General features: G+C 56.8%; 2 protein-coding genes across 2 annotated transcripts in view; both read right to left on the bottom strand.

Annotated features, from left to right (window-relative positions):
• Positions 1-14,505, bottom strand: part of MEGF8 (multiple EGF like domains 8) — a 44,924-nt gene extending 30,419 nt beyond the window's left edge. Inside the window, 13 exon segments of the mRNA XM_049621281.1 lie at positions 1,774-1,937; positions 2,025-2,169; positions 2,522-2,641; positions 2,950-3,104; positions 5,203-5,325; positions 5,450-5,595; positions 6,026-6,441; positions 6,964-7,052; positions 7,132-7,312; positions 8,257-8,322; positions 8,324-8,464; positions 8,725-8,888; positions 13,545-14,505. Of these exon segments, the coding sequence (XP_049477238.1) occupies positions 1,774-1,937; positions 2,025-2,169; positions 2,522-2,641; positions 2,950-3,104; positions 5,203-5,325; positions 5,450-5,595; positions 6,026-6,441; positions 6,964-7,052; positions 7,132-7,312; positions 8,257-8,322; positions 8,324-8,464; positions 8,725-8,888; positions 13,545-13,731 (2,097 nt within the window). The 5' untranslated portion in view covers positions 13,732-14,505.
• Positions 14,506-15,378: 873 nt separating this feature from the next.
• TMEM145 (transmembrane protein 145) lies at positions 15,379-23,296 on the bottom strand. Its single transcript, XM_049621269.1, is given in 16 exon segments — positions 15,379-15,714; positions 16,205-16,411; positions 18,437-18,557; positions 19,397-19,569; positions 20,339-20,432; positions 20,585-20,663; positions 20,747-20,827; positions 21,193-21,261; positions 21,371-21,442; positions 21,537-21,621; positions 21,725-21,826; positions 21,911-21,997; positions 22,080-22,157; positions 22,274-22,348; positions 23,098-23,148; positions 23,150-23,296. Coding segments are annotated over 16 exon segments (1,692 nt in total). The 5' UTR covers positions 23,219-23,296; the 3' UTR covers positions 15,379-15,465.
• Between the last annotated feature and the right edge of the window lie 748 nt (positions 23,297-24,044).

Here is a 24,044-nt window from a genome sequence, read left to right as displayed (position 1 = left end):
AAGCGTCCGACTTTGGCTCAGGTCATGATCTTGCAGTTCATGAGTTCAAGCCTGACTGTGCTGAAAGCTCAGAGCCTGGAGTCTGCTTCAGATTCTGTCTCCCTCTTTCTCTCTCTGCCTCTCCCCAACTCAGGCTGTCTCTCTCTCTCAAGAATAAATAAACATTAAAAAAAATTAAGAAATAAAAGGAAGGAGCACCTGGGTGGCTCAGTCAGTTAAGTGTCTGACACTTGATCTCAGCTCAGGTCACAATCTCACGTGAGATCAAGACCCGAGTCGGGCTCCACACTGAGAGTGCGGGGCCTGTTTGGGATTCTCTCTCCCTCTCTCTTTCTGCCCCCTTCTTGCTCGTGTGAGTGCGTGTGCTCGCTCACTCTCTCTCTCAAAATAAATAAATAAATTTTTTGAAAAAAGAAATAAAAGATAGAATATTACTTTTTGTGCAAGAAAGAAAAATAATTCAATGTCACATTCACATGTATCTGAATAGGCAGATTCTGCAAGGATATAAAAGAAATCCAAATGGATCTTCCAGGAAGAGTCAGGGTGGTCTTAAGTTGGGGAGATGCTAGGGAGAGCTTCCCATACTGCTCTAGATAGGGAGCAGTATAGATGGAGACCCTTTTTGCTTAACAACTTTTTACATCACTGTGATTTTTTAACCATACAACTTTTAAAAATCAAGAAGTAGCCACCGTGGAAAACAGTTCGGTGGTTCCTGCATAAGCTAAACACTGAATCACCATATGACCCAGCAATTCTGCTCCTGGATATAAGCCCAAAAGAGCTGACAATAGGTGTTTATTGCAATACATACGAATTTCAAATCATTCTTTTCTACATTAAAAACTAACATAATATTGTATGCCAATTATACTTCAATTAAAAAAAATAAAATATTTTTTAAAAGCAAACACGGGGGCGCCTAAGCAGCTCAGAGGGTTATGTGTCTGACTTCAACTCGGGTCATGATCTCACGGCTCCTGAGTTCGAGTCCCGTGTCGGGTTCTGTGCTGACAGCTCAGAGCCTGGAACCTGCTTCAGATTCTGTGTCTTCCTCTCTCTCTCTCTCTGCCCTCCCCCATGCACGCTCTGTCTCTCTCTCTCAAAAATAGACATTAAAAAATGAGTTGAAAAAAAGCAAATATGTATGCAAAATGGTTTATCCATGAATGCTCACAGCAGAACTATTCCCAATAGCCAACAGGTATAAACAGCCATCAGCTGATGAATGGATTGGCACAGTCATACAAGAGGATATCATTCACCCATAAAAAGGAACGAAATTCTGAGGCATGCTACAACATGGATGAATGCTGAAAACACTACTTTAAGTGAAAAAAGCCATACACAGAAGACAACGTGTATGATTCCATTTATAAGGCATATCCACAGTTGGCAAATCCAGAGTTAGTAGACTGTCAACCACTAACCAGTAAAAGGTTAGTGGCTGGCCAGGGGCCAGAAGGAGAGGGGGAATAGAGAGGGATTACTTAAGGATCTGGGGTTTCTCTTCAGGGTAACAAAACTGTTCTGGAACCAGGTGGTGATAGTTGCACAATATTGTGAATGTGCTTAATATCAGTGCTGGTAAATTTTACACTATGTAAAATTTTACACTGTGTGTTTTAGCACAATTTTTAAAAATCGGACCCTTGAATGTAGAGACTTATGAGGCAAACACAAGAGCTGTATAGAACCATTTGAAAAACAAAGACCCCAGGACCAGACCCTTCAACACTCCACGCTGGGCCCCACCCCTTGGCTCCCCACCTTGTCGGGCTGGGAGGCGTTGGGCGGCTGCTGGAAAGTGAGCAGGTGCAGGCCAGGCAGGAAGCTCTGGGTGACGCAGGCCTCCAGGGATGTGACGAAGACAGGTGCAGGCCCCCACCAGCCCACGGTGCCTGAGATCTGCTCCCCTCGGCAGCGGGCCTGTTCTGTGAGGACCGGCGGGGGGGGGGGGGGGGGGAAGGTCAGCATGGGGCGCTGTGCCGCCCCCTCCCACACTGCCAATGGGCACTCACCAGGCCGAGGGAGGCAGCTCTCATTATGCACGCACCAGCCCAGAGCGCCGGGCCCCCGGGGAGGAGTTGTCGGGCCGCTGAAGGCCAGGCAGGCCTGGCAGTCACCCAGAAGGCGGCCCAGGCCCAGGCAGCTGGCAGCTGGACACTACAGGGAGGGGAGGGGACAGGGGTTACTGTCCACAGGGGCTTAAAGGATCTGGAAAGGACTGTAGATTCAGGAGTAGTGGGGTGGAAGGCGCCAGGAAATTAGAGAAGGGACTCGAAAGCCACTTGGAATGAGGAAGAGCAACAGGACAGGAGCTAAGGGATCTGGGGACAGGGTCACAAGCTCAAAAGCGCTGGGAGGGGTCAGAGGTTGAGGGGTCAGGAATGCCAATCTTAGGTGTGAAAACAAGTGTCCCAAGTGAGAGAAAGTCCTTCTCTGCTTGGTTTAGACAGAGGGAGACGCTGACGGCCGTGTCTCTGCACTAGGAGACAGAGCTGGGACGGTCACTCACAGCCCCAGACGGGGTCCCAGGAGGTGGTGCAGCTTGGCAGGCCCCCTGACACCAACTGCATTCAGGGTCTCGGGAGCAGACGCTGTGGTCCATGTACATGGAGCAGTAGTCTAAGTGGTACTGCAGAGACGGGGAGTGGGAGAGGGGGCTCCTCAGACCTGGAGCCTGCTCCCGCATCCCCACTCCCTGTGATCATCCCGGGGAGCCTCCACTGCTCACTCAGCACCTTGGGGATCCCTATCTGCTCTGCCCTCAGCCCCAGGGACCTCCGTTCCTCCCCCCTTGAACCTGGGGACCAACCTCCCTCCTCTCGTATCCCTAGGGACCCCAGTCCTTCTCCCAGGGACCCACCCCGCCTTTCTCCCTCCTCCATGGGAACCATGCTACCTCCTTCCCAGCCGCCCTCTCCCTATCACCCCGGTGCTCACGTCCGGAGCAGGCGCCTGGAACACAAAGGGAGGCACCTTGTAGGCCATCAAGTCCCCACGAGGCCGGCCACTGTACCCCCCAGCCACCAACAGGACACTGCCACCAAGCACAGCCGCCACATGCGAGTATCGACCACTGGGAGGTGCTGCTCGGCCTAGGAGAATACAGATCCCCCCCCCAACAAGGACATGAGACTCTAACCAGTCTTCCCTTGTCCCTCTAACCACGGCTTCCTTGTCCAGAGGACTACCCGACTCTCCTATGCTTCAGACCAACCTGCTACTTCCTGCTTTAACCCAGCGTGCCCAAGGAAGCCCTCCTAGCATGTCTGGCCCCACACCTGCCAGAGCTTCCACACCACTGTGCAAACCACCTTGAAGACAGAGCATGATCTTGGGGGTCAGAAAAACTTGGCTTCGATTCCTATGTCTACCACCTACTTGGGCTCAAGTCATGGATCAACTACTAACTTGCTGAGTGGCCTTGGGTAAGAGACTCAACTTCTCTGAGTTGGTCTCTTCCTCTGTAAATGGAACTGTCCTCCTGCCCTCAGGGAGCCACGAGGCAGGGTGCCTGGCTCTCTCCTGGTATTGTCTATCTGGCACCAGCCTCCCTTCTGGTGACAACTCTGATTTTCCTCTGGAAAACCACCCTCTCCCACTAGAGTCCACAGGCTCAAGTTGAGCTGACCCTGCCTCTGGCAGCAGTGGGGGTTAGCCCAGGCCCATCAGTGTCAGCGACAAGTTCTAGAATAGGACCCAGTTCCTTCAATTCTTGGGAGAGAGGCACCCTCTTCCCTCTGAGCATTTTAAACACATTTTTTTTTAACGTTCTTTACTTTGAGAAAGAAAAACAGAGAGAGTGCGACCAGGGGAGGGACAGAGAGAGAGAGGGAGAGAATCCCAAGCAGGCTCTGCACTGTCAGCACAGCACCAGACACAAGCCTCGATCTCACGAACCACGAGATCATGACCTGAGTGGAAATCGAGAGCCAGACGCTTAAGCGACTGAGCCGCCCAGGCGCCCCTTCCCTCTGGGCATTTCAAAGGAGTAGATATAGTCCCAGGGCTGCTGGTGACCATTTACAAATGACAAACCTGCCACAGAATGAAGTGAGCTCAAACAAGGGCTAGCTGATGCCATCACGTAAGCACCCAGATCCAGACCAGCCTGAAGCCAGTTTTCACTCACATGAGCCAAGAACTTGGGTTTTGCTCGAGCTGGCTGGGTTGGATTGGTCACTTAGAGCCAAGGGTCCTGACTGATGTGTAAGTGGTCAGTGATCAGTGATCCCTCACCCTCTTACGGAAATGTATGCTCTGTAAACACATGGGACTTGGCCTGGGGACTTGCAAACTACAAAGGAGGAAGATTCGGCCTTTGGCCTAAAGGAGAAACAGGGACAGGCAGATGAGCCCTGGATTCAAGGCCTCGAATGCCAGCCCAAGGCTTTATTGCTGATGGTCAAATAGGGTTCCGTGGGGGAACCCTTCACCCAGCCTACTCCTTAAGTGTCAATGTCCCTTCCTTATGCTTGTTCTCTGTCCTCATTCTTCTGGGGGGGGGGGGGGGCAGGGAGAATAGATGGGCCCCCTAGAAGTCCACAGCCCCCTGAAATAATATGCCCAGTTTGTGTTACAAGCGTCCTTCTGAGGAGAGGGCCTGTGGCTTTCTTCTGATTCTCAAAGTAGTCGGATTCAATGAGTTTGAAGGTTTCTCCACCCCCCCCTCCCAGGCAAGCCCTGGGGCCGGATTCTGACTGTACAAGACAACATACTGAGCTCTTTGCTAGGCTGTCTCCATCTTTGAGCCATCTCAATTCATTCTCACAACAGCCCAGTGGGTTAAGTGTTACCGTCATCCCCATTTTACAGATGGGGAAACTGAGGCATGGGGTGATTAAATGATATTTTTGCACAAATGGTTGTTTGGGGACAGCCGTCCTGGTTCTGCCACTTGCCCATTACAGGACCTTGAAAAGGTCCCACGTAGGTAGGCACTTCGCTGGGGCAGCTGGAAACTGGTAAAACCTGGACTGGAGCCTAGACCCGCGCTGCTGTAACTGCTTCCGGTCTCCATGGCAACGGTGCCCCTGTCCTGCCTCCAGCACAGGCTTGCCCCCCCCCCGAAGCCAGCTCCAGAGGGACGTCTGGCTCACCCTACAAGGACCGAGGTGGCTCCTGCCTGAAGCCCAGACTGTCAGGGAAGCGCGACTCTCAGAAGCCCCTCAGGAAAACGGACGGGCCACTCACCCTCAGGGGTTCCCGGGGGGGCAAGCTCGGCCCCCGACACCCACTGATGGCAGCCAAGGTGGTAGAAGAAGAGGCCATCTTCATAGCATTTCTCCTCCTGGTAATGGGTGTGCACGTTGCCCCCTAGGAAAGGAGGAAAGGGCACAGCTGGCAAGCCTGGCGGACGTGGGGACACCCGTGCAGGGAGCCTCAGCTCAGTGCGGGCTTGGGGCCCTGGCAGGCAGGCGGGATCAGGGAGCCTCCTCACCATAGACCACCATGTAGTTGCCCAGGACGCTGGCTGTGTGGAAGGCTCTCTCCCGTGGGCCCTGGAGCCCATCCCGGCCCTTCAGGGTGGTCCACACGCGCCGATCCACGTGGAAGAGCTCTGTGGAGTTCACCCGCACAGAGAACCTGTAGGGAGCGGCAGGGGAGGAGCTCAGGGCAGGAAGGGCTTCTCCCCCTCCCTTGGGCTCTCAAGAGCTGTGAGATCACCCAGGGTGAGACCGGCTGTGACGGGGTTTATGTCCCCTTGGGACGAGAGGCTCCTGCTGGGCAGGACACAGCTCTGGCTCATCACCGGGTTCCGTGCATAATCTAGCCAGGGCTGGCCCTCCAAGCAGGGTGTGGCTGAGGGCATGGATGGGTGGGAGTATGTGGGAAGGAACTGGCCAAGACAGTGAACGAAGGGATGGAGAATGAGTGAGCGGGCGGGCACGTGAGGGACTGAATGACCTAGTGAGTGACCAAATGACTGCAGAAGTGCATCAGTGGGCGAAGACCAGCAAAGACTGAAGGCCCAGGGGACTGGGCCAGGCTTGGCCCTGCAGGGCAGGTCACTTACCGCGCGGTGGACGGCCGGTGTCCACCGTGAACCAGCAGGGTGCGCGAGGGGGCATGGAACACCATGGAGTGGCCCGTGGCGGCAGGAGGCCGCCCGCCCGCTGGAATCACCTGCTCCCAGTAGCCCCCACTGGTGCTGTCGAGACGGAAGCGGAAGAGGCCAGAGGAGAAGAGGTCGTGCTGGGTGCGGCCGCCAGACACGTAGAGCCAGATGTCATCCACTAGGGCGGCGGCGTGACCTGCCAGGCCTGGCGGCCCCGAGGAACTGGAGCCAGGTGGTGCGAGCAGCTCCCAGTGGCCCCCGCCCAGGGGGCTGAAGGCCCACACGTCGCTGGTGAGGGAGCCATCAGCCAGCTCACCACCCATGAGCACCAGGGAGCCGGCCCAGGCCACAGCCACATGGGAGTGACGGGCAGCCTGTGAGAAAGAGACCGGGAGACAGATGGTGACACACAGAAAGAGTAACAGAGACAGAGACACAGGGAAAGACAGAGACACAGAGAAAGACAGACAGAGATACACAAAGAGAGGAAAGAGAGACAGACACATGCAAATACAAAACAGAGGTGAGACAGAGGAGGCAGGAAACAGAGATGGCAGAGAAAAAGAGAGACAGCCCAGAGATAGCCCAGAGGGAAGACACAGAGTCCAAGAGAGAGCAGAAAACCAAGAGGCAGGGACAAAATCGGAGAGAGAAACCAAGAGAAAGAGACAGGAGGTCCACAGAAGAAGATGCAGAAGAGGAGATAAAGGAAGAAAAAAGAAAATTAGAGCTAGAAAAGCAGTACCGGGAGGAGTAGGTGGGCATGTATCAAGCTGCAGGGGTGGGGACGCGTGGGATGAGGGTGTCGCTCTGTTGGGGGTGGGGTGGTGGCTGGCTGGGTCTCACAGAGTGGACAGGCACCTCTGAGCAGGGCAGGGGCGAGGCGGGGTCCATACCGGGGCAGGACTCAGGTCCCAGCGCTCCCAGGTGTTGGCAGAGAAGTTGTACAGGACGAGATCACCCAGGGCTCTGTTGAGGTCCTGGCCTGCGGAAGGGGAGATGGCCTCAAGCCCTGGCCACAGGCTGCAGGCTGCTGGAGCCAGACACGCACCCCCTCTGCTCACCTCCAAAAACAGCCAGCAGCCCCGGCGGGGACAGGAAGGCACCAGCTGCCCCAATACGGGCCGAGAAGGCAGGGTCCCCGGCACTCACGTTGTGCCACCAGCCAGCCCCCTGGTTCTCCCACAGGTGCAGGTCACAGGCGCGTCCCAGGAAGCCAGGCTCACAGCGGCATGGTCCCAGGGGCTGGAGGGGAGACAGGACACAAAGGCAGGGATAGAGAGAGGAAAAAAGAGAGACGGGGGAGGAGAGCCAGAGCCAGAGTGAGACATAAGGGGTAGAAAGGGAGAAGGAAAAAGATGGACAGGAAAGGAGAGACGGAGTGAGATAGGAAGGAGACAGGCCAACAGACAGAGAAAGAAAGGGACACAGTGACACATCAAGAGGGAGGAAGAGAGGTAGAAAAAAGCAGACAGACCAACAAAAATAGGGGAATGGGAAAGACAGAAGGACCCGGAGAGGAAAATGAGGACAGACAACAAGAGGAGAGGTTGGAGAAGAAGGACAGTGGTGAGGTCAACGTCAGCCTGGGCTGGAAGACTTCAGTCTGAGGCCCGAGGTCAGTGGTCAGAAGTCAGAAGTTGGGGCTGGAGGGGGCGCCTGGGTGGTTCGGTCAGTTGAGCACCCAACTTCGGCTCACGTCATGATCTCACAGTTCGTGAGTTCAAACCTCACATCGAGCTCGCTGTCAGCATGGAGGTGCTTCTGTCCCCCTCTGTGCCCCTCTCTCTGCCCCTCCCCTGGTCGTGCACTCTCAAAAATAGATAAACATTTAAAAAGAAGAAGAAGAAGTCGGGGCTGGGGGCCCAAGGCCAGACAGAGTGCCTGGGCTGGGGATGGAGTAGCATCTGGCAAGCGGAAGGCAGGTGGGTTCACAGGTGGGAGGTAGGTCACGGGCAGGACGGGAGTGGGCTCAGGCAGAAGAGGGGCTCCAGATGAAGGTGGGGTGGGGCAGGGTGTGGAAGGAGAGGGGAGTACTGCGGGTGACGGGAGGGTCCCTGGCGGGGTTGCTGTAATGGGAGAGGGCAGAGTGGCAGGGGGGTTTCAGGCAGGGGCAGAGTCAGGAGATGGGGCGGTAGGTGTGGTCACAGATCAGGGCCCCAGGGGGACGCAGCGGGGGCTGGGCTCACCGAAGCGCAGGTGCCATGGCCGCCACAGTAGGCCGGGCACTCCTGCAGGCTGCAGTCAGGGCCCCCCCCAGCCGGGCTCGCAGGCGCACACGCCAGGGGGCTGGCACTGCCCGTGGCTGCTGCAGCCCCCGGGGCACAGGGAGAAGCGGAAGGAGGCATTGAAGCCCAGCAGGTTGTAGTTGGCATCGCTGAAGAGGTGGAGGAGCATCTGCAGGCACAAGACGGGCAGGGTTCCGGGGACTGGACGGCGAGGGGGTCCACTCCTGTCCCCATCCCCCCCCAGGAGTCCCCACCTCCTGTCTTTGTCTCTCTCCACCCTTCTTTGTCCCTGTGTCCTGTCTGATGCCAAGTCTCTCTGGCTGCCTCCGCCCCTCCCCATCTGTTTCCTTGTGCGTCTCTATCGCCCTTTCCTCCAAACTCCACCTAGACCTCCGGCCAGAGCCCCCCCCGCGGTCCGGCCACACCGACCTTGCCTGAGGAAGCCTCGATGGGCGGAGGCCGAGTGCTGCCACTCAGACTGGCAAGCAGGGGCCCTCGGGGAGAGTCGCCGTCATACACAAACAGGTAGTCGTACGTGCATTCCGTGTCCAGGAAAAGAAAGTCCAGCAGGATCCGATGCTGGGGGCTTGGGGCTGGGCAGCGAGAACAGAGGGGCTGGGCTCAGATGCGGACCCTCTCCCCGGGCCTCCATGCAGCCCAGCCAAGAACACCAAGCCCTGCTCCACATGACCCTCGGGACCCAAAGGGGAGTCAGACCTGAGCCCTGCCTTCAAGGGGCTCTTGGTCTCACAGCCCAGGGAGGTCAGACCTGTGACAGCAAGAGGGCCAGGAGCCAGAGAAGGAATTACAGTATCAGCCCTGGAAAGGGCTCCTGAGACCAGGCTGAACACCTCCCACCATTCAGATGGGAAAACTGAAGTGCAGAGAGAAGAACCCCATCCCCGTGGTCACACAGAGTTGCTCTTGTTTATTTCTGAGCCTCGGACACTAAGCCTGAGGGGCAGGGTCCAGGCCTGAGCAGAAAAGCCTACTCCCGGGTGGAAAAGGGCCTCTGGGAGGGTCCCCCGTTCCAGAACTGATCAGAACTCCAAACAAAGGGGCAAGTTTCTTGCCCCACGGACAAAGGCTGAACCTTGGAGCACCACAGATCCTCTCGGCCCCCGCCCAGGTCTCATCTCTGTTTACTGTAGTGGCTAAAGGCACAGACTTGAGCCAGACTGCCCAGGCTCACATCTTGGTTCTGCCACTTACTAGCTACTAGCTGTGTGGCCTTGGGCTAACCTCTCTGGATGTGTTCCTTCATTTGTAAAGTGGGATTCTAACAGTACTGAGGTAGATTCAAAATTTTTGGCCACTCCTATCACTGAGAGGTGAGGACTGACTCCTTGCCCCTTGCATCTGGGAAGAGCCTCAGAGAGACAAGCTATGAAAAAGCCAGAGCCACATGGAGGGGCCACGTGCAGGCATCCCAGCTGACAGCCCCAGCTGAGCCTCCAGCTGGCGGCCACCAGCAACCGCCAGCCCTGTGAGGGAGCGTTCTTGGACGTCTGGCTCAGGTGAGTGTTTGGATGACTGTAATCCCCGCTGACATCCAACTATGACCACGGGAGAGGCCTAGCGCTTCGTAAGTGCCATTGCCCTAGCCACTGTCACTGTTCTTGCTCTCTGCCAGGTCTTGATTCCAGAAGGTTCTCTCATCCCACATCTCACACTAGGGGGCTCAGGAAACTAGACCTGGGTTCCAGCTCTGCTCCTGAACTGCTGGGGGACCCTGGGCCAGCCCCTTCCCCCATGCCCCTCACCACACTCATCAGCATACTGGAGGTGCTCACCCACCACTCACTAGCTGTGTGATCTTGCGTTCGTTCCACGGGCTCTCTGAGCCTCAGTTTCCTTGAAGTAAAATGGAGATACTCTCCCCACCCACCGAGGCTGGTGGGAAGATTCAAGACGGTGATTCTAACATGCCTGCCTAGGCCTCGTCCTCTCTTACCAGGACCACTGATTCAGCCTCCACCTCGGCCTCCTGTCTTGCCCTGACAAGGGTCTTAGATCGTCCTAACTTCGCATCTGGCCCTGGCCCTATCCTGTTCAAAAGCCCTCCATGGCTCCCCACCATCCCCAGAAGAAAGTCCAGCTCCCTAAGCTACCATTCGAAGTCTCACCTTGTCTCACATCACCCCACTGCTTGCAACTCCGTCAGGAGCGGGGCCTTTGCACAAGCCTCTCCCTCTGTCTGGAGCACATATTCCCTTCGTACCAGCAAACTTCCCCACCTCCTCCAGGAAGCCTTCCCTGATGCCCCCTGGCTGGCTTAGGTGCCTCTCTTTGGCCTTCTCACTTTCCATTATAAGCCTCATTTCTCTGAGCCAGGACCATCTATGTCTGGGTCTGCCCCTTCTGCAGCTGAGGAGACCCATAGGACAGGGCCTGGGCCTAAGTCATCTTGGGGTCCCTCCCTGACCTTGCCCAGCACAGGACCTGGCACTGAACAAGGGCTCAGGAAACACTGGATGAAGGAATGAAGAAATGCACAAAAGAAAGAATACTAAAGTTGGCAGTTCTCCCTCAGGCTCGGACCAGAGCCCCTGAGAACATCACGCAGACCCCAAACCGTGGTCTGGGGAATGAAGAACGATTCAGCCAGACCAGGCAACCAGTCCTCCCAGAGCTTGCCAGCCTCAACCAAAATATAAGCTTGGTTCCCAGAATCACAACAAGTGATTTTGTCAAGGGCATGCCAGAGGCCAGTCACCATCTGCTTTCCCCAAGTTCCTCCCTAAGTTCAAGATCTCCCCCTTCCACCCATCATGGGTCCAATCCCCATGGCATCCTGGACAGAAATCCGACCCCAAAACCCCCTGCTTTTCAAAAGCAGAATGCCTCTCATTCAGGAGGATGTTATGAGGACTGGTTACAATAAAGGGTAAATGTCATACGAAAGGAAATAGTCAGCTGCTTATTGTTTAAAAGATGGGGGAACATGTTGGTTCTCAAAGGTGATAGGCATTGGGAAGCACGAGAGATCAAGGGGGATCTGGAAGTCGCCTGGACTCCTCCCTACTCCAACGTCCAGCCAGCTGATCCCCAAGTCTCACTGGTGAAACTTCCCAAACATGCCTCAGTGCTCTCTGCCCCTTCCCACCTCCTCCATTCCCGCCCCAGTTCAGAACCCATTCTCTCCTGAAAGAAGCACATCAAGTCTCCAATCCACCCCCCGCTTGGCCAGAGGTTCAAAATCCTGCTCAAAATCCTTCTGTGGCTCCCCATTAATGCTCAGCATGACTTTCAAGGCCATTCTTCCCCTGCTCGTGGCGCCCTCATTTCTCAGCCAACAGACCAGCCAGACCAGACAAACCGAGACGCGGCTCCTGAGACACACCAGACTCTCTTTTCTGTTCCCTTTTCTCACCCCGTAAACTCCTACGCATGCTTCAGAACCCTATTTCAGTAGCTCCTCCTCCTCTGTGACCCCCAAGAGAATACTCTCATCCCCCTAGACCCATCTACTGACCAGGCTGGCACTCCTGAAGGTCAGAAAACCATGTATACATAGAACACGTACTTCCCATTCTGTGCTCACCCTCACCCACACCCCAGACAGGAATGGCCCCCAAGCTGGGGACAGACACACTCATCCCCAAGAAACATGCTTCATCCGTACCCCATATAATAGCCACAGAGATCTAAAATATAAATCCGATCATGTCCCTCCCTGCTCAAAACCGTCCCACACCTCCCCAGTGTCCCTAGGCAAAGACCACGCTCTGCGGCCTGCAAAGGGGGGCCCTGCATCATCTGGGCCATCACACTTCTGGCCTTTGCCCAGAACCTCCTCTGGGGGACCCCTCTCTCCTTGGAGGCCAGCTTCTACATCCCCTGCCGAGAGGCCTTCCAGGACTTTTCTGGCCACTGCCTTTGGACTTCTCTTCCACCTCCCTACTGCCCTTGAGGGTACAGCTCAAAACCACAAGGTCCTCCACCCTCTAGTTCACTCTTTGTCTATTCTGCGTCCTAGTTCCTCAAAAGCGTCACACCCTCCTGCTTCCAGGCCTTTACGTGGTCTATTCTCCTTGCCTAGAACACCCTTCTGTTCCCTCCTACACATGCCTCTGATCTGAGCTATAGGCCAAGCTAAGTCAGATGTCTTCTGGGCTTCCCATTCCCTGGGGGTGAGTTTGCTTCTCCCACTGGACTAAGAGCCCATAAAGATAGTGATGGGGCCTCTACATAGACTGTTTCCCTCTGGAACGTTCTTCCTCTTTCCTGGCTGACTCCTGATGGTCTTTGAGGGCTCAGCTCAGACATGTCCTCCCCCAGGAAGCCCTCTCTGTTCTCCCAGCCACCAGGCCAGGTACCTCTTCTGGGCTCCCCCAGCCTCCAGGGGTTCCTCTGTCACAGTCCCAACCTCTCTGGGCAGTCACTGTCTGTCTATTCATGTGTTTTGTCTTCCCCACTGGATTCTAAGCCCCAAGTCATCAGGGATTGCTAGAGTTGTCTTAGTCACTGTTATGTCCCAGTGGCAAGTATAATGTCTGGCACATGAATGACTGCAAAAAATGCTTTTATTGAAGTACTTTAAAAATAACAACAGTATAGGGGCACCTGGGTGGCTCAGTTGGTTAAGCGTCCGATTTGGGCTCGGGTCATGATCTTGCGGTTTGTGAGTTCGAGCCCCATGTTAGGCTCTGTGCTCACAGCTCAGAGCTTGGAGCCTACTTTGGATTGTCTGCCTCTCTTTCTGCCCCTCCCCCACTGACGCTCTGTCTGTCTCAAAGATAAACATTTAAAAATTAATAAAAAAATAAAAAATAACAACAGTATAATTCTAATGCCATTTATTGTGTATTTACTATGTGCCAGGCACGTTAAATACTGTTCTCCTTTAATTCCAACAATCCTATGAGGTCGGTACTATTATTATCCCCACTTGGGGAGAGGGGAAGCCGAATCTCAGAGAAAGGAAGCTGCCTGCCCAAATTCACAAAGCTACTGAGAAGCGGGACTCAAATTTGAAGCAGGTGGTTGGGCTCAGAGCCGGAGTTGCTAACAATCATTCAGAATATCTCTCATTGATGGCTCTTGGCTTGTAATTGTCCATCTGGGTCTGGGTGCGACTCCCCCACCAGACTTCAAGGCCTTCCAGGGCAGGGCCCAGGTTGGCTGCATTTCAGAGCAAAGGACCTGGACCAGAACCGGAGTCTGGGAATGCGGTGAGTGGATTAATGAGTGTACAGATGAGTGAATTAGCGAATGGGTGAGTGTGTGACCCACGCGGCCCCACTCACCCTCGATGAGCCACTCGCAATTGCCATTGACGCTGTAGTTGCCCGCACCATCGGTCACGAAGCCTGGCGCCTCCCGCAGCACTTGCCGCTGCCCCTTGCAGTCCCCTGCCTGGGCCCCGGGGGACAGCGGCCCCAGCAGGGCCAAAGATAGAGCCAGCGCCACGGCCAGAGCCGGGCGCAGGGCCATATCCGCCTCCCGCACTGACTTACAGACGGGACAGGCCGTAAAGATTGGAGAGGACCCTCCACGCGGCGCGAGGCCCTGCAAATGTGACCTCTATAGACGCGACATGGCCTTGTAGACCAGGGAGGTCCAGGAGTTGCACTCCCCCAGAAGGGAGCCGCCGCTGTAGACGGGCTGTGGAAATCGAGGAGTAGATCCTATAGACCCACGAAAGGGCCTGTAAATGGGGTCGTTATGGATGGGGCCAAGCCCTAGGGACCGTGGGAGTCGCTTATAGTCACGGGCCCCCATAGGCTAGCTGACCCCATAAACGGTGTCCAGCAGTAAAAGACGCGAGCCGCTGCAGGCCGAAACGGACCTTATATACGGGTGGGTCCCCAGGGAGCGAAGGGCTCTACAGCCCGGCGGGGGCCTCTATAGAGGGTGCGGGTCTTGCCGGGCCAGACCCGGAAGGTCCGGGAGAGACCCCTCCAGCCGGAGGCGGGGCGCGAGCGGGTGTCGGGGGCGGAGCCCGTCTTTAGGGGCTCAGGCCTGGACCCCATAGACGCACTCCCTTGCTCACCCACCCGCGCCTCCCTCCGGAGCCGGATGGGCCAGATCAGAGAGACGAGGGGACGCTCGGGCCAGAGCGGCCTGGGAAGACCCGCTGGGAGGGCGAGGGGGCGGGGGCCGAGCGGCCGCTGTGGGAGGAAAGATGGAGAGGAGACGAGAAGTCGCGGAGCCGCAGGTCAGAGCGGCCCTGGGAGGACTGCAGAGCATCCAACCCCACCCCTCCACAAAGGGAGACTTCCGGAAACTTCCCCGCCCATTTGTTCCCACACGCGTGCGCAGCAGTGGCCTCCTTGGCCTGCGAAGAGAGAATCACACATGCGCAGTGCCAAAATCGTAACCCAAACTCGGGGTACAGGTGGTTGAGCAAAGCTCGTGCCACTGGAGGGCGCCTCTAGCTCTGACTGGAGAAGAGAAGGTGAAAATAAAGGAGCGGCGCAGTAAGAGGGTTCTGTTAGATGATTCGTATCTTCAGTTCTCCCAGATTCTGGGCCAACGTGAAGGCCCCTCCCCAAATGCCATTTCACAGATGGACACACTGAGGTCCAGAGCTTGGAACAGTTCATGCTCAGCCCCGCCTCTGAGCACCATCGAGATATAAAGAGGCCATTTTATAGATAAAAACTTAACGAATCCGCTTTATTTTGGCAAGAGGGGAAAAAGTCTTTCTGCCGGGGACCTGAGGGAGGGCCCCCGGATGGAGACAGGGTGGGCAGAGCACGGGTCCGAGGTCACAGAGATCCAAGGGAAGGTTTCAGAGTCGAGACCAGATTCACAATATCCGTCCCAGTAGCAATGGCTCGGGGTCGCGGAGTCCTGGAGAGTCACGGGCAGGGTCCCGACGATCGTCCCTGGTGTTCCGGGGTCCGGCGGGATCAGAGGTCTCGAAGGGGGCCAGGGGGCCGTAGGTCTCGGAACAGCGGGAGCCCAGAATCCGGCGCCGCTCGGGGCAGGGGCTGAGGGAGGGGACGGGGAGAGAGGCTCCCGCGGGACCGTTTGGCACAAGAGTCGGGGGTGGGGGGTGGGGAGTGGGGTGAGCGGGACAGTGGCACCCCTACCTGGGCGCGAGGGGTGGGGAGGGTCGGGAAGGCCTGGGATGGCAGAGCCCTGGGGCGGGGATAGAGCGGGGATCCGGAGCCCGGCCGGGGCCCGGCGTGCGGCCCATGGGGCGGGGGTGGGCAAGGGTGCTCAGACCGGGGGTGCGGTGCCCCCGGCCGTGTGCATGCTGAAGTATTCGGTGAAGCCGGTGTGCGGCGCCGCCGTCTGGGGCACGAGCGGCTGGTAGGGCGGCGTCGGGCCATCCCAGCTCGGGTCGGCCGCCTTGGGGAACCGAGCGGGAAGGGGCGGGGAGGCCGCGCCCCGCTCGGCCGTGGTCACCACGCGGCCCCTCGGGGCCGCCGCCGCCGCCACCGCCGTCTCCTCCACCTGCTTCCCGGCCTGGGAGGGGGGTCAGGGTCAGAGGCCGTCCGAGACCCACGGGGGGCAGATGCGGCCCCGAAGGCCCGTCCCCCTCCCCGCAAAGGAGCCCCCCCTCCCGAGGTGCGGGCGCTGGTGTCAATCAGGGAAGGAGCGGGCGGCTGGGCGCCTGGACAGCGGGGCCAGGTACTCTAGGGGCGGCGTCGGAGCGCGCCGGGCGAACTCCGGCGGCGGCCGGGGACTGGGTGGAGAGCCGCGGAAGGCGGGTGGCGGGGGCACGGCGCGTGGCGTCTGCGGGGGCGTGCGCAACAGCGCCAGGACCCAGTCCGGCAGGGTGGGCGCAGGCGCCGGGGGGGCGGTCGCGGCGCGGTGTTGGGGCTCGGGGCGTGCGAAAGGCAGGGGGTGGGCTCAGGCGCCCGGGCGAGGGGGGCGGCGGCGGGGCCGGGAGCGGGGTCAGGTACTCCAGGGGCGGCGCCAGCAGCTCCTCGTGCGCCGGGGGCGCGGGGCTTACGGAGGAGGCGGGCGGGGGGATGGAGAAGAGCTCCGTGAAGTTGGGCACCGAGTCGCTGATGAACGTCACGTTCCCATAGACGTGCTGCGGGAAGGGCTTGTCCGTGGACTGACTCCCTCCCGGGCCGGGGACCCCGGCTGAGGCGATCTGCGACGTGCGCACATGGTACGGGAAGTTCTTGTTGGCCGCCGACGGGCGTGTCATGATCTGGGGCGACAGGCCAGGTGCTGGTTGGAGCAGCACTGTCCGGGCCTCAGGCTGTCTCCTTAAACATGGAGTCGTAAGGATTCCCCCCCACTGGACATCCCCCACCCTTCCCTGCAGTCCTTCTCTCCGGATTAGGCTCTCCTACTACAGGCTCTCACAGTGCACTGAGTTCTGACCTTTTTCCTCCGTCACAACCCTGACTGCCCTGCGATGCTTCCTCATCAGAGCCCTGATCGCTGACATCACTGGGTAAGTTTCAGTGGCCTTCACTGTCCGGTATGATACCCACTAGCCATATGGGGTTATTTACATTTAAATTAATCCACATTAAGCCAAAATTTTTGTTTTCAGTCACACTAGCCACATTTAAGTGCTCAGTAGCCCCACATGGATAGTAGCTATTGTATCAGAGAGCACAGAGTATAGATAGAATATTTTCATAAACACAGAAAGGCCAATTGGACAACAACACCTGATAGACTCTAGAATGTTAGCTCTGTGAGGGCAGGAATTTGTTCATTCCCTGCTGAATCCCCAATACCTTCTAGAACAGCACCTGGCACATAAGCACCCAATAAATATTGGTTGAATGTAGAAGTGTGTCCCCAACTAGTCTAGTAGATCTTGAGAACAGGGACTGGGTGTGACTTGAGCAGTGCACACGGGAGCCCAGTGCGACCCCTCTAAGGTCATGGGAACAAGCAGCTGAAAGCAGTAAACAGCGGAATGGGGCTGTGCTGAGCTAACTGTGCATTTTTACAAAAGAAACCGGCTGAAGATGAAATATAGCTAAGAGGGCACTGCACTTGGGGGCCCGGGGCCTGCACCTCACCTCTCGCCCCCCAGTTTTTTGAGTATGGGACCTGGGACATGTCGATAAAGCTCCCGGAGCCTCACTGGGGGAAAGGGATGGCAGCACCTACTCAGAAAGATGAGGAGAGGGCAGAGCTTGACCCATGATGGTTCTCAGCATTTCTCCTGTTTCTGTCCCTTTCTGACTTCCTGCAGAGCTTCAGGAAGGGCTGTCCTGGGAAGGTGAGTCTGTACCTAAGTCAGGCTCTGGGGTAGAAGATGGGGGACCAGGCCATCTGTGACTGAGTACATTCACCACCCAGAGCACATTGTGGACCCCTGCGGTCAGGAGCCTTGATCCTCATCAGTGCCTATGTTCCTGTCTGGCTCCCTCTTATGGTTGGCTGTGGAAGGACTGGGTGCAAAGGCCCTGCCCTCCTACCAGAGGCCATGGAACCCTGGCAGGTCACCTCTCCTGTTTGGACCTTAGCTTCCCCTTTCTGTATAGTGGGTGCAACGACCATTATCCATCCTGTCCTGGGGCTGCTCTGACACACAATTAATAAGGTATATGAACTGTCACCCAGAAGCCCAGATAGGATATAAACCATGGCAAAGAAGAGGTTTAGTGCTGATCCCCTCCAGATGTCATTCAGATGTAGGCCCCCTGGAGCCCCAGCCTGACCCACTCCACCTGCTTCTTCCTGAACAATGGTCTGTGATGGTGCAGCAGATGGAAGAATGTGTTGGCGAAGGGTGGAGTAATGACCAAGGGGTTTGGGAAAGGCAGTGGGATACAGAAGGCAAATGTGAGGGGGCGGGGGGCAGTGCACAGGGTCAGGAATGGGGAGGGGCTGAGAAAGAGGGTGGGGTTCAGTCAGTAGAGCATGAGACTCTTGATCTCAGGGTCACAATTCCAGCCTCACATTGATGGTAAAGTTTACTTAAGGAAAAAAAGAAAGAAAGAAAGAAAAAAGGGTGTGGTCAGTGGAAGAGGCTAGGACACAAGGTGGGAGAGAATAGAAGAGGCTGGCTTCTTGGTGGGGGACAGAGTAGAATAGCCTGCGGGAATCCAGCAGGCTCTTGGTAAGTGTCTGTTGAATGAGTAAAGAATGAAGAGAAGGAAATGGATGGAGAGCTCAGAACAGAAGGTCCAGGCAGTTCAGGGGTTGGGGAGTTTCACCCACTCTCCGCCCATCAGGCTCCCACCCCCACCTGGATGCCCTTCCTCACCAGGAACACGCCATGGGCATACAAATGGATCCCCAACTGGATGCCATTGACAATCTTCTCCCGGGCCCACTTGGGGATCCCGAAGTTGGCGATCAGGGCCATAACAGGAACGGCAAAGAACCTGCAGGGGAGGTGCTGGTTCAGTAGAGACACTGCCTCTGCCCTCTTCCCCACCCCATGGCCCCAGCCCCCCTGCCACGCACACACGTAGGGCCCAGGTGTGTCCCAAATTAGAGAGAAACCAGTGTAACCTTCAGAAGCCAGAGATTAAAAGGGGGCAGGAATCCCACTGGCCTGGGAAATTCTGGAAGGCAAAGACTAGGTTGAATTTAACTCCATTCCACCCCACCCCAAATCCTGACACCTGATAGGAAATCAAAAGATGTTTGCTGAATGCATTAACATATGATAATAACAATTAAGGACTTAACTGCAAGCCAGACCTGTCTCTAAGCTTCTCAAGTATGTAAACTCATTAACTCACAAAGACTCTTCGAGGCAAGTACAATTTCCATCCCCATTAAACAGATGAGGAAACTGAGGCAGAGCAAAGTTCATTGATGTGTGTGAGGTCATACAACTTACAAGCTTTAGAACTGGGATCTGAACCCAGGCAGTCAGGCTTAGAATCTGCCTACCGTACGACTATGTTATGTTGAATGATAAAAAATTACAACTAGCTTTTATTGAACACCTACTACATACCAAACACAAGGCCCTTCTATAGTGCCCTAGGCATGCTCAAGATAACTCTTTATGGGTAAGCAACCTGAGGCGCTCTCTCTCTCTCTCTCTTTTTTTTTTTTTTTAATTTGGGAAAATAATTTTTTCCAGGTCACGAAGTAAGTGGCAGACTGGGTCTGCTGCCTGACTTGCAAGCCCATCAGCTTCACTGAGGAGGGTCTGAGAAATGGGAAGCCCCACAAGACAGGGACAGCTTGGGGGCCCAGCACGTCTCACCAGAGGGTGTAGGCAGCAAAGAAGGGCACGTAAAAGGGCTGCTTCTCCGGGAAGTGACGCAAGGAGATGAGCACAGCATAGCAGAACCACACGTAAGCCGCCACCTGCAGCCCAATGAGCCCATAGCCCGCCGGCGACTCGTACGTGTATAGTACCTGGCCTGGGTCAAAGAACTGCACCCAAGGGAAAGGGTTCATCATAGCTTTGACCTCCTGCCCTCCACACAAGGACCCCAGACCCTAGGCCCCTCCCCCCCACCGGCACCCAGGGAGCAGAGCTATTGATTGGGTCAGGACAGAAGCAGCAGGAGAGAACAAAATGGAAATAGAAGGACATAGAGGTAGAGTGAGGGTGAAAAAGAAAGAGAATACATTCTCTACCAGGGGCCCAACATGGGGCTAACCACCTACCATGCGTAAGTTTTTCCATCTGCGTCAACCCAATGAGGTGGGTCTTATTAACACCCCCACTTCGCAGAGGGGGAAACTGAGGCTAAAAGGGGCGGCTTTTGGCCAAAGGCAAAGCCAAGGTGATATAAAGCCTTAGAGGAGCCCTCCGGGATAAGTAAGACCCTCCCAATTTTACAGAAGAGGAAACAGGCTTAGAGGGGGTGAGCATCACCCAAGGTCAGCTGGCTGGGAAGTGGGAGAGCCAGAGTGGAATCCAGGTCTGTGTGACTCCTGAACTCTCAGTCATGACATTGAGTTTAAATGTGACAGACAGTGAGAGACAGAGGGAGGAGGAAGAAGGCTCCTCAGAGATGGTGAAGAGAGGAGGCATGCACTTAGAGAGACAGATGGGCAGGCAGAAATCGCAGAGTGGGAGAGAGCGAGCCAGCTAGAGTGCGATGTGGGGAAGGGCTGGCAGACAGGTGGAGGAGGTGGCCAAAAGCTTGGGGAGGGGCGGAGAGGCAAGGCCTGGGCAGTGGGAAGTGGCACTCACCTCGGCCTCGTAAATGAGCAGCACCACGTGGGTGAGAGTATACAGGGTCATGTAGACAGACAACTTCACGGAGCCCGAGTGGCTGATTCGGCCCCTGGCAGCAGGCCATGAAGGGAGACAGCAGGGGTGGGGGCTGTCAGGGAGAAGCGGGAAGCCATCCCCCCCCCCCCAGATCCACCCCAGTGTCCTGTTCCCTAGCCCAGCCACACCTCCCCCCAGCACTCCCTCCCACCCCAGCCTGGGCACCGTGTCACTGTGAATCCCTTCCCCAGAAGGATGAGCATCAGCAGGAAGATGAGGAAGCTGGAGGAGAAGAGCAACTTGGCTGGGAGAAGGGAGGAGAGGGCGTCTCAGACATAGGGCTCAGAGAGAGCCCAGGCACCCTCCCCTGGCCCACTTCATTCTCACCCAAGATCTTCAGACTCTCGTTGCCAATGCCATCAGTGGCATACTGGCCCCAGTAGATGCAGAAAAACAGGAGGCTCAGGACTGAGGGGAGAACGGGCAGAGGGAGGAAAGGACAGAAACCAGCTTTGGGGCATCACTGTTCCCTAGCATTATGATCCAGATGGCCAGAACCCCTCCTTCACCCCCATCAGGATTCTAGACCGTTTACGCCCACTGACGTCCTAGGAGACTCTGGAGTCCAGGCCCCAGCCCCTCTTCTTCAGGATCCAGATGTCCAGGCCCCCAGCCCCTCCTCCCTCAGACCCAGGGGTCCTGGCCCCCAGCCCCTCCTCCCTCAGACCCAGGATCCAGGCCCCCAGCCTCTCTTCTTTTCCTCAGACCCAGGTATCTGGACCCTATGTCCCTCCTCTGACAGAACTCAAAAGCCGGGATGCTCTGAACCTCACCCTCCACTCCTGCTGCAGCCATGAACATTTTGTAAGTTGTGTGGAGCAACTGACGACCTTTCAGTAAATCTAAAAGAAAAGTGGGGGAAGGTGGTTCACAGACGGGAAGGGAGACTAGCTCACTCCCCCAACCCTGCCCCCCGTAACTCCTAACCCCCCCACCACGTACTGGACTTACATCCAAAGTAACAGGAGAGGAAGAAGATGAGGAGGAAGATGAGGAGGAAGGTCACATCTGTCTCCAGGATCCCTGCCAATTTTGTAGAAGGAGGAAATGATTCGGCAGTGAGCACCCAACTCTAGACCTCCACAAAGATTCTGGTTTCTGGGTCCGCAATGCTCACCAAACTCATCAGCCGAGAAATGCCGTGTCCAGAAGGACTTGCCATTGGTGAGGACCATCTCATACTCCAACTGCAGCCCATCTCCCTGTGGGAAGTGGGGAGGCCTAAGGGGGGGGGACCCTGGGCAGGTAGAGGGTCACCAGGAAGGCAAGGAGGAGAAGGCCCAGGTGGCGGGCCCAGCCTCTTACCCCACACTTGCTGAGTGCGATGTACCACCACCTTTCACGAACCGAGCGGAAGCTTCGGCCACTGGAGCAGCTCAGGTAGCGGGTTCCGTCCTCTGACACTACCTGGGAAGGAGCAAGAAGAAGGTTGAGGCCTGTCTGCACAGCCCTCAGGCCCTTGGCCTTCAGCATCTGCCCATTCCCCCATACCTGACAGCCTGACCAGGCATACTGGGTGGTGAGGTTGATGACCTGGTTGTTCTCAGGCCTGATCACTGACTCCTTGGCCAGGCAGTCCTGGGGAAGGCAGGGACATGGTCACTCCCTGGCCAGCCTCGGCCTTCTTCCCTCTCCCATGCACCCTCCTCACAGCCTTCACCTTGTCCCCTGCCTTGTACACAGCCGGCCACTGGGATGGGTCGTCGAAATAGAGGAGGATGTTCTGACAGCACTTGGCCTGCAGACCCAGAGATTTTGAAGTTTGAGGGTGTACAGGGAACTGGGGTAGCCCTTGCCTTGGGAGGCCAAGGGAATATCTAGCCTCAGCATGGAGAGTGGTGGGGGAAGGCTCACCTCAGGGTATCGGAAACGGAAGTCCAGTCGGCCGTAATCCGAAAGAAAGCAAAATCTTGTCAGGAACACCCAATCCTGGAAAAGGGGCCCAGTCCTCCTGAATCCTTGAGAACTCCCCGACTCCATAGACCCCCCCAACTTTCCTTCCCTACTCTTGGGTACCTGATTTCCAGAGAAGCTTAAGGGGACCAAGTTACCTCCAAAATTCTTGTGATCCCTTTACCTTGGGTCCAGGATTCTTGTCTCAAATGCCCCCCCACACAAGTTTCTTCTCCTCCCCTCAAACACTTTTCCCATTTTCCAAGTGCACTGAGAAAGGACCTGGAGGGCCAGGTGCCCATCCCGGCCACCTTCAGTCCCAGACACCATCTGACTGGCATCCCCCGGTTATCCACACGAATGCCCCACGGTGGTCCCAGAGACCACCTCCTACTGGGTAATATTCCAAACGGCCCTCTCCTGGCCCTGAGCAGCAGTGTGAACTCCAGGCTCTCTACGGAGTGAAAAGTGCTGTCCCTTCAGCACCACCTTGGCGTTCTCCCAACCCCCACCCCAAACTCTCACTCTCCCAACCCGTCCCTCCTCCCCGCCCAGCTCTGACCTCAATGTCCCTCCTACAACCCTCAAGTCTCTTCTCGACCCCACGGCGCCTCTCAGCCCCAACCCCGACCCAGTCCTCCCTATTATCCCCAGCCCCAATCCCACCGCGGCTCTCAGGGACAGCCTGGGAAGGGCGGCAGGGGGCGGGGCGGCACCCTTCTCCTTCCCTTCCCTCCTGTCCCCAGGGGCCCGGCGGGTGGCAGGGGAGGGCCCAGCGCGCTCACCTCCTTGGAGCTGAGGTTGCCCCGCACGTACTTGGCCCGGGCGCGGGGGGGGCAGTGGCAGCAGCAGGAGCAACAGCGGCGGCAGCAGGCGGCACAGAGCGGGCGCGCGCGGGGGCTCCATTCCGCCCGCTCCGGGCCCCGGCCCCGGCCCCAGCTCCGCTCCGGCTCCCGCTCCGGCCCGGCGACGGCGGCGAGAGCGCGCGGGCCGGCCAGCGCGCGCCCCCGATTAAAGGGGCCGCTGGGCGCCGCTCTCCCCGCCCCCTCCTCCGAGATGGCCCTGCCTGGCACCTTCTCCATCGTCATGGGAGAGGACGACCCCTCCCCATGCTCTCTACTCCGCCTCAGCCTCAGTTCTCCCTTCTGGGACTCTCCCTGATACCTCTTGCTCCCCTTGTCCTACCCTGAACTCACATTCCCCCGAGCTGTGCCTCCTCCTCCAGACAGCCATCTCGGGATGACCCCCAACGTACAGACCCCAGCTCTGCCCTGACCTCCCCGCCAACTTAGACCCCAAACTGCTCTTTGATGGCTCATTCCTGCCCTCATGACAGCCATCCCCAGCAGTGTCCACCCGAGATCCCACGGGCTCTGTGAAGTGCCCACAGAGACACGGAGGCTGGAGAGGGTGAACCATTTGTTCTGGGTCACAAAACACGGAGATGGCAGAACGCTGGGCCACAATCACTACATTCCATTGCCTGACCCTGTCCAGTCACTGCTCACCGGGGTGTGAAACCGGGTTGCTGCCAGAAGAGGTGGTGTTGTGAGAAGCCCAGAGCAGACCCAAATCAACCCTCTGGGTTCAAAACCCAGCACTGCCACTTTCTCATTAGACTTCAGCCAAGTCGTGTGATCTCCCAGTTCAGTCCCCTACCGGCTGGTACCAACCTTATGGTTTCCCAGTGGGCAATGAGGATCCCTGGAAGGCTTTACAGAGCAGCGTCCAA

The sequence above is a fragment of the Panthera uncia genome, assembly GCF_023721935.1.
Source record: "Panthera uncia isolate 11264 chromosome E2 unlocalized genomic scaffold, Puncia_PCG_1.0 HiC_scaffold_19, whole genome shotgun sequence".
Lineage (NCBI taxonomy): Eukaryota > Metazoa > Chordata > Mammalia > Carnivora > Felidae > Panthera > Panthera uncia.
The sequence above is the reverse complement of the archived record's forward strand: the minus strand, read 5'-3'. Positions and strand labels throughout refer to the sequence as shown.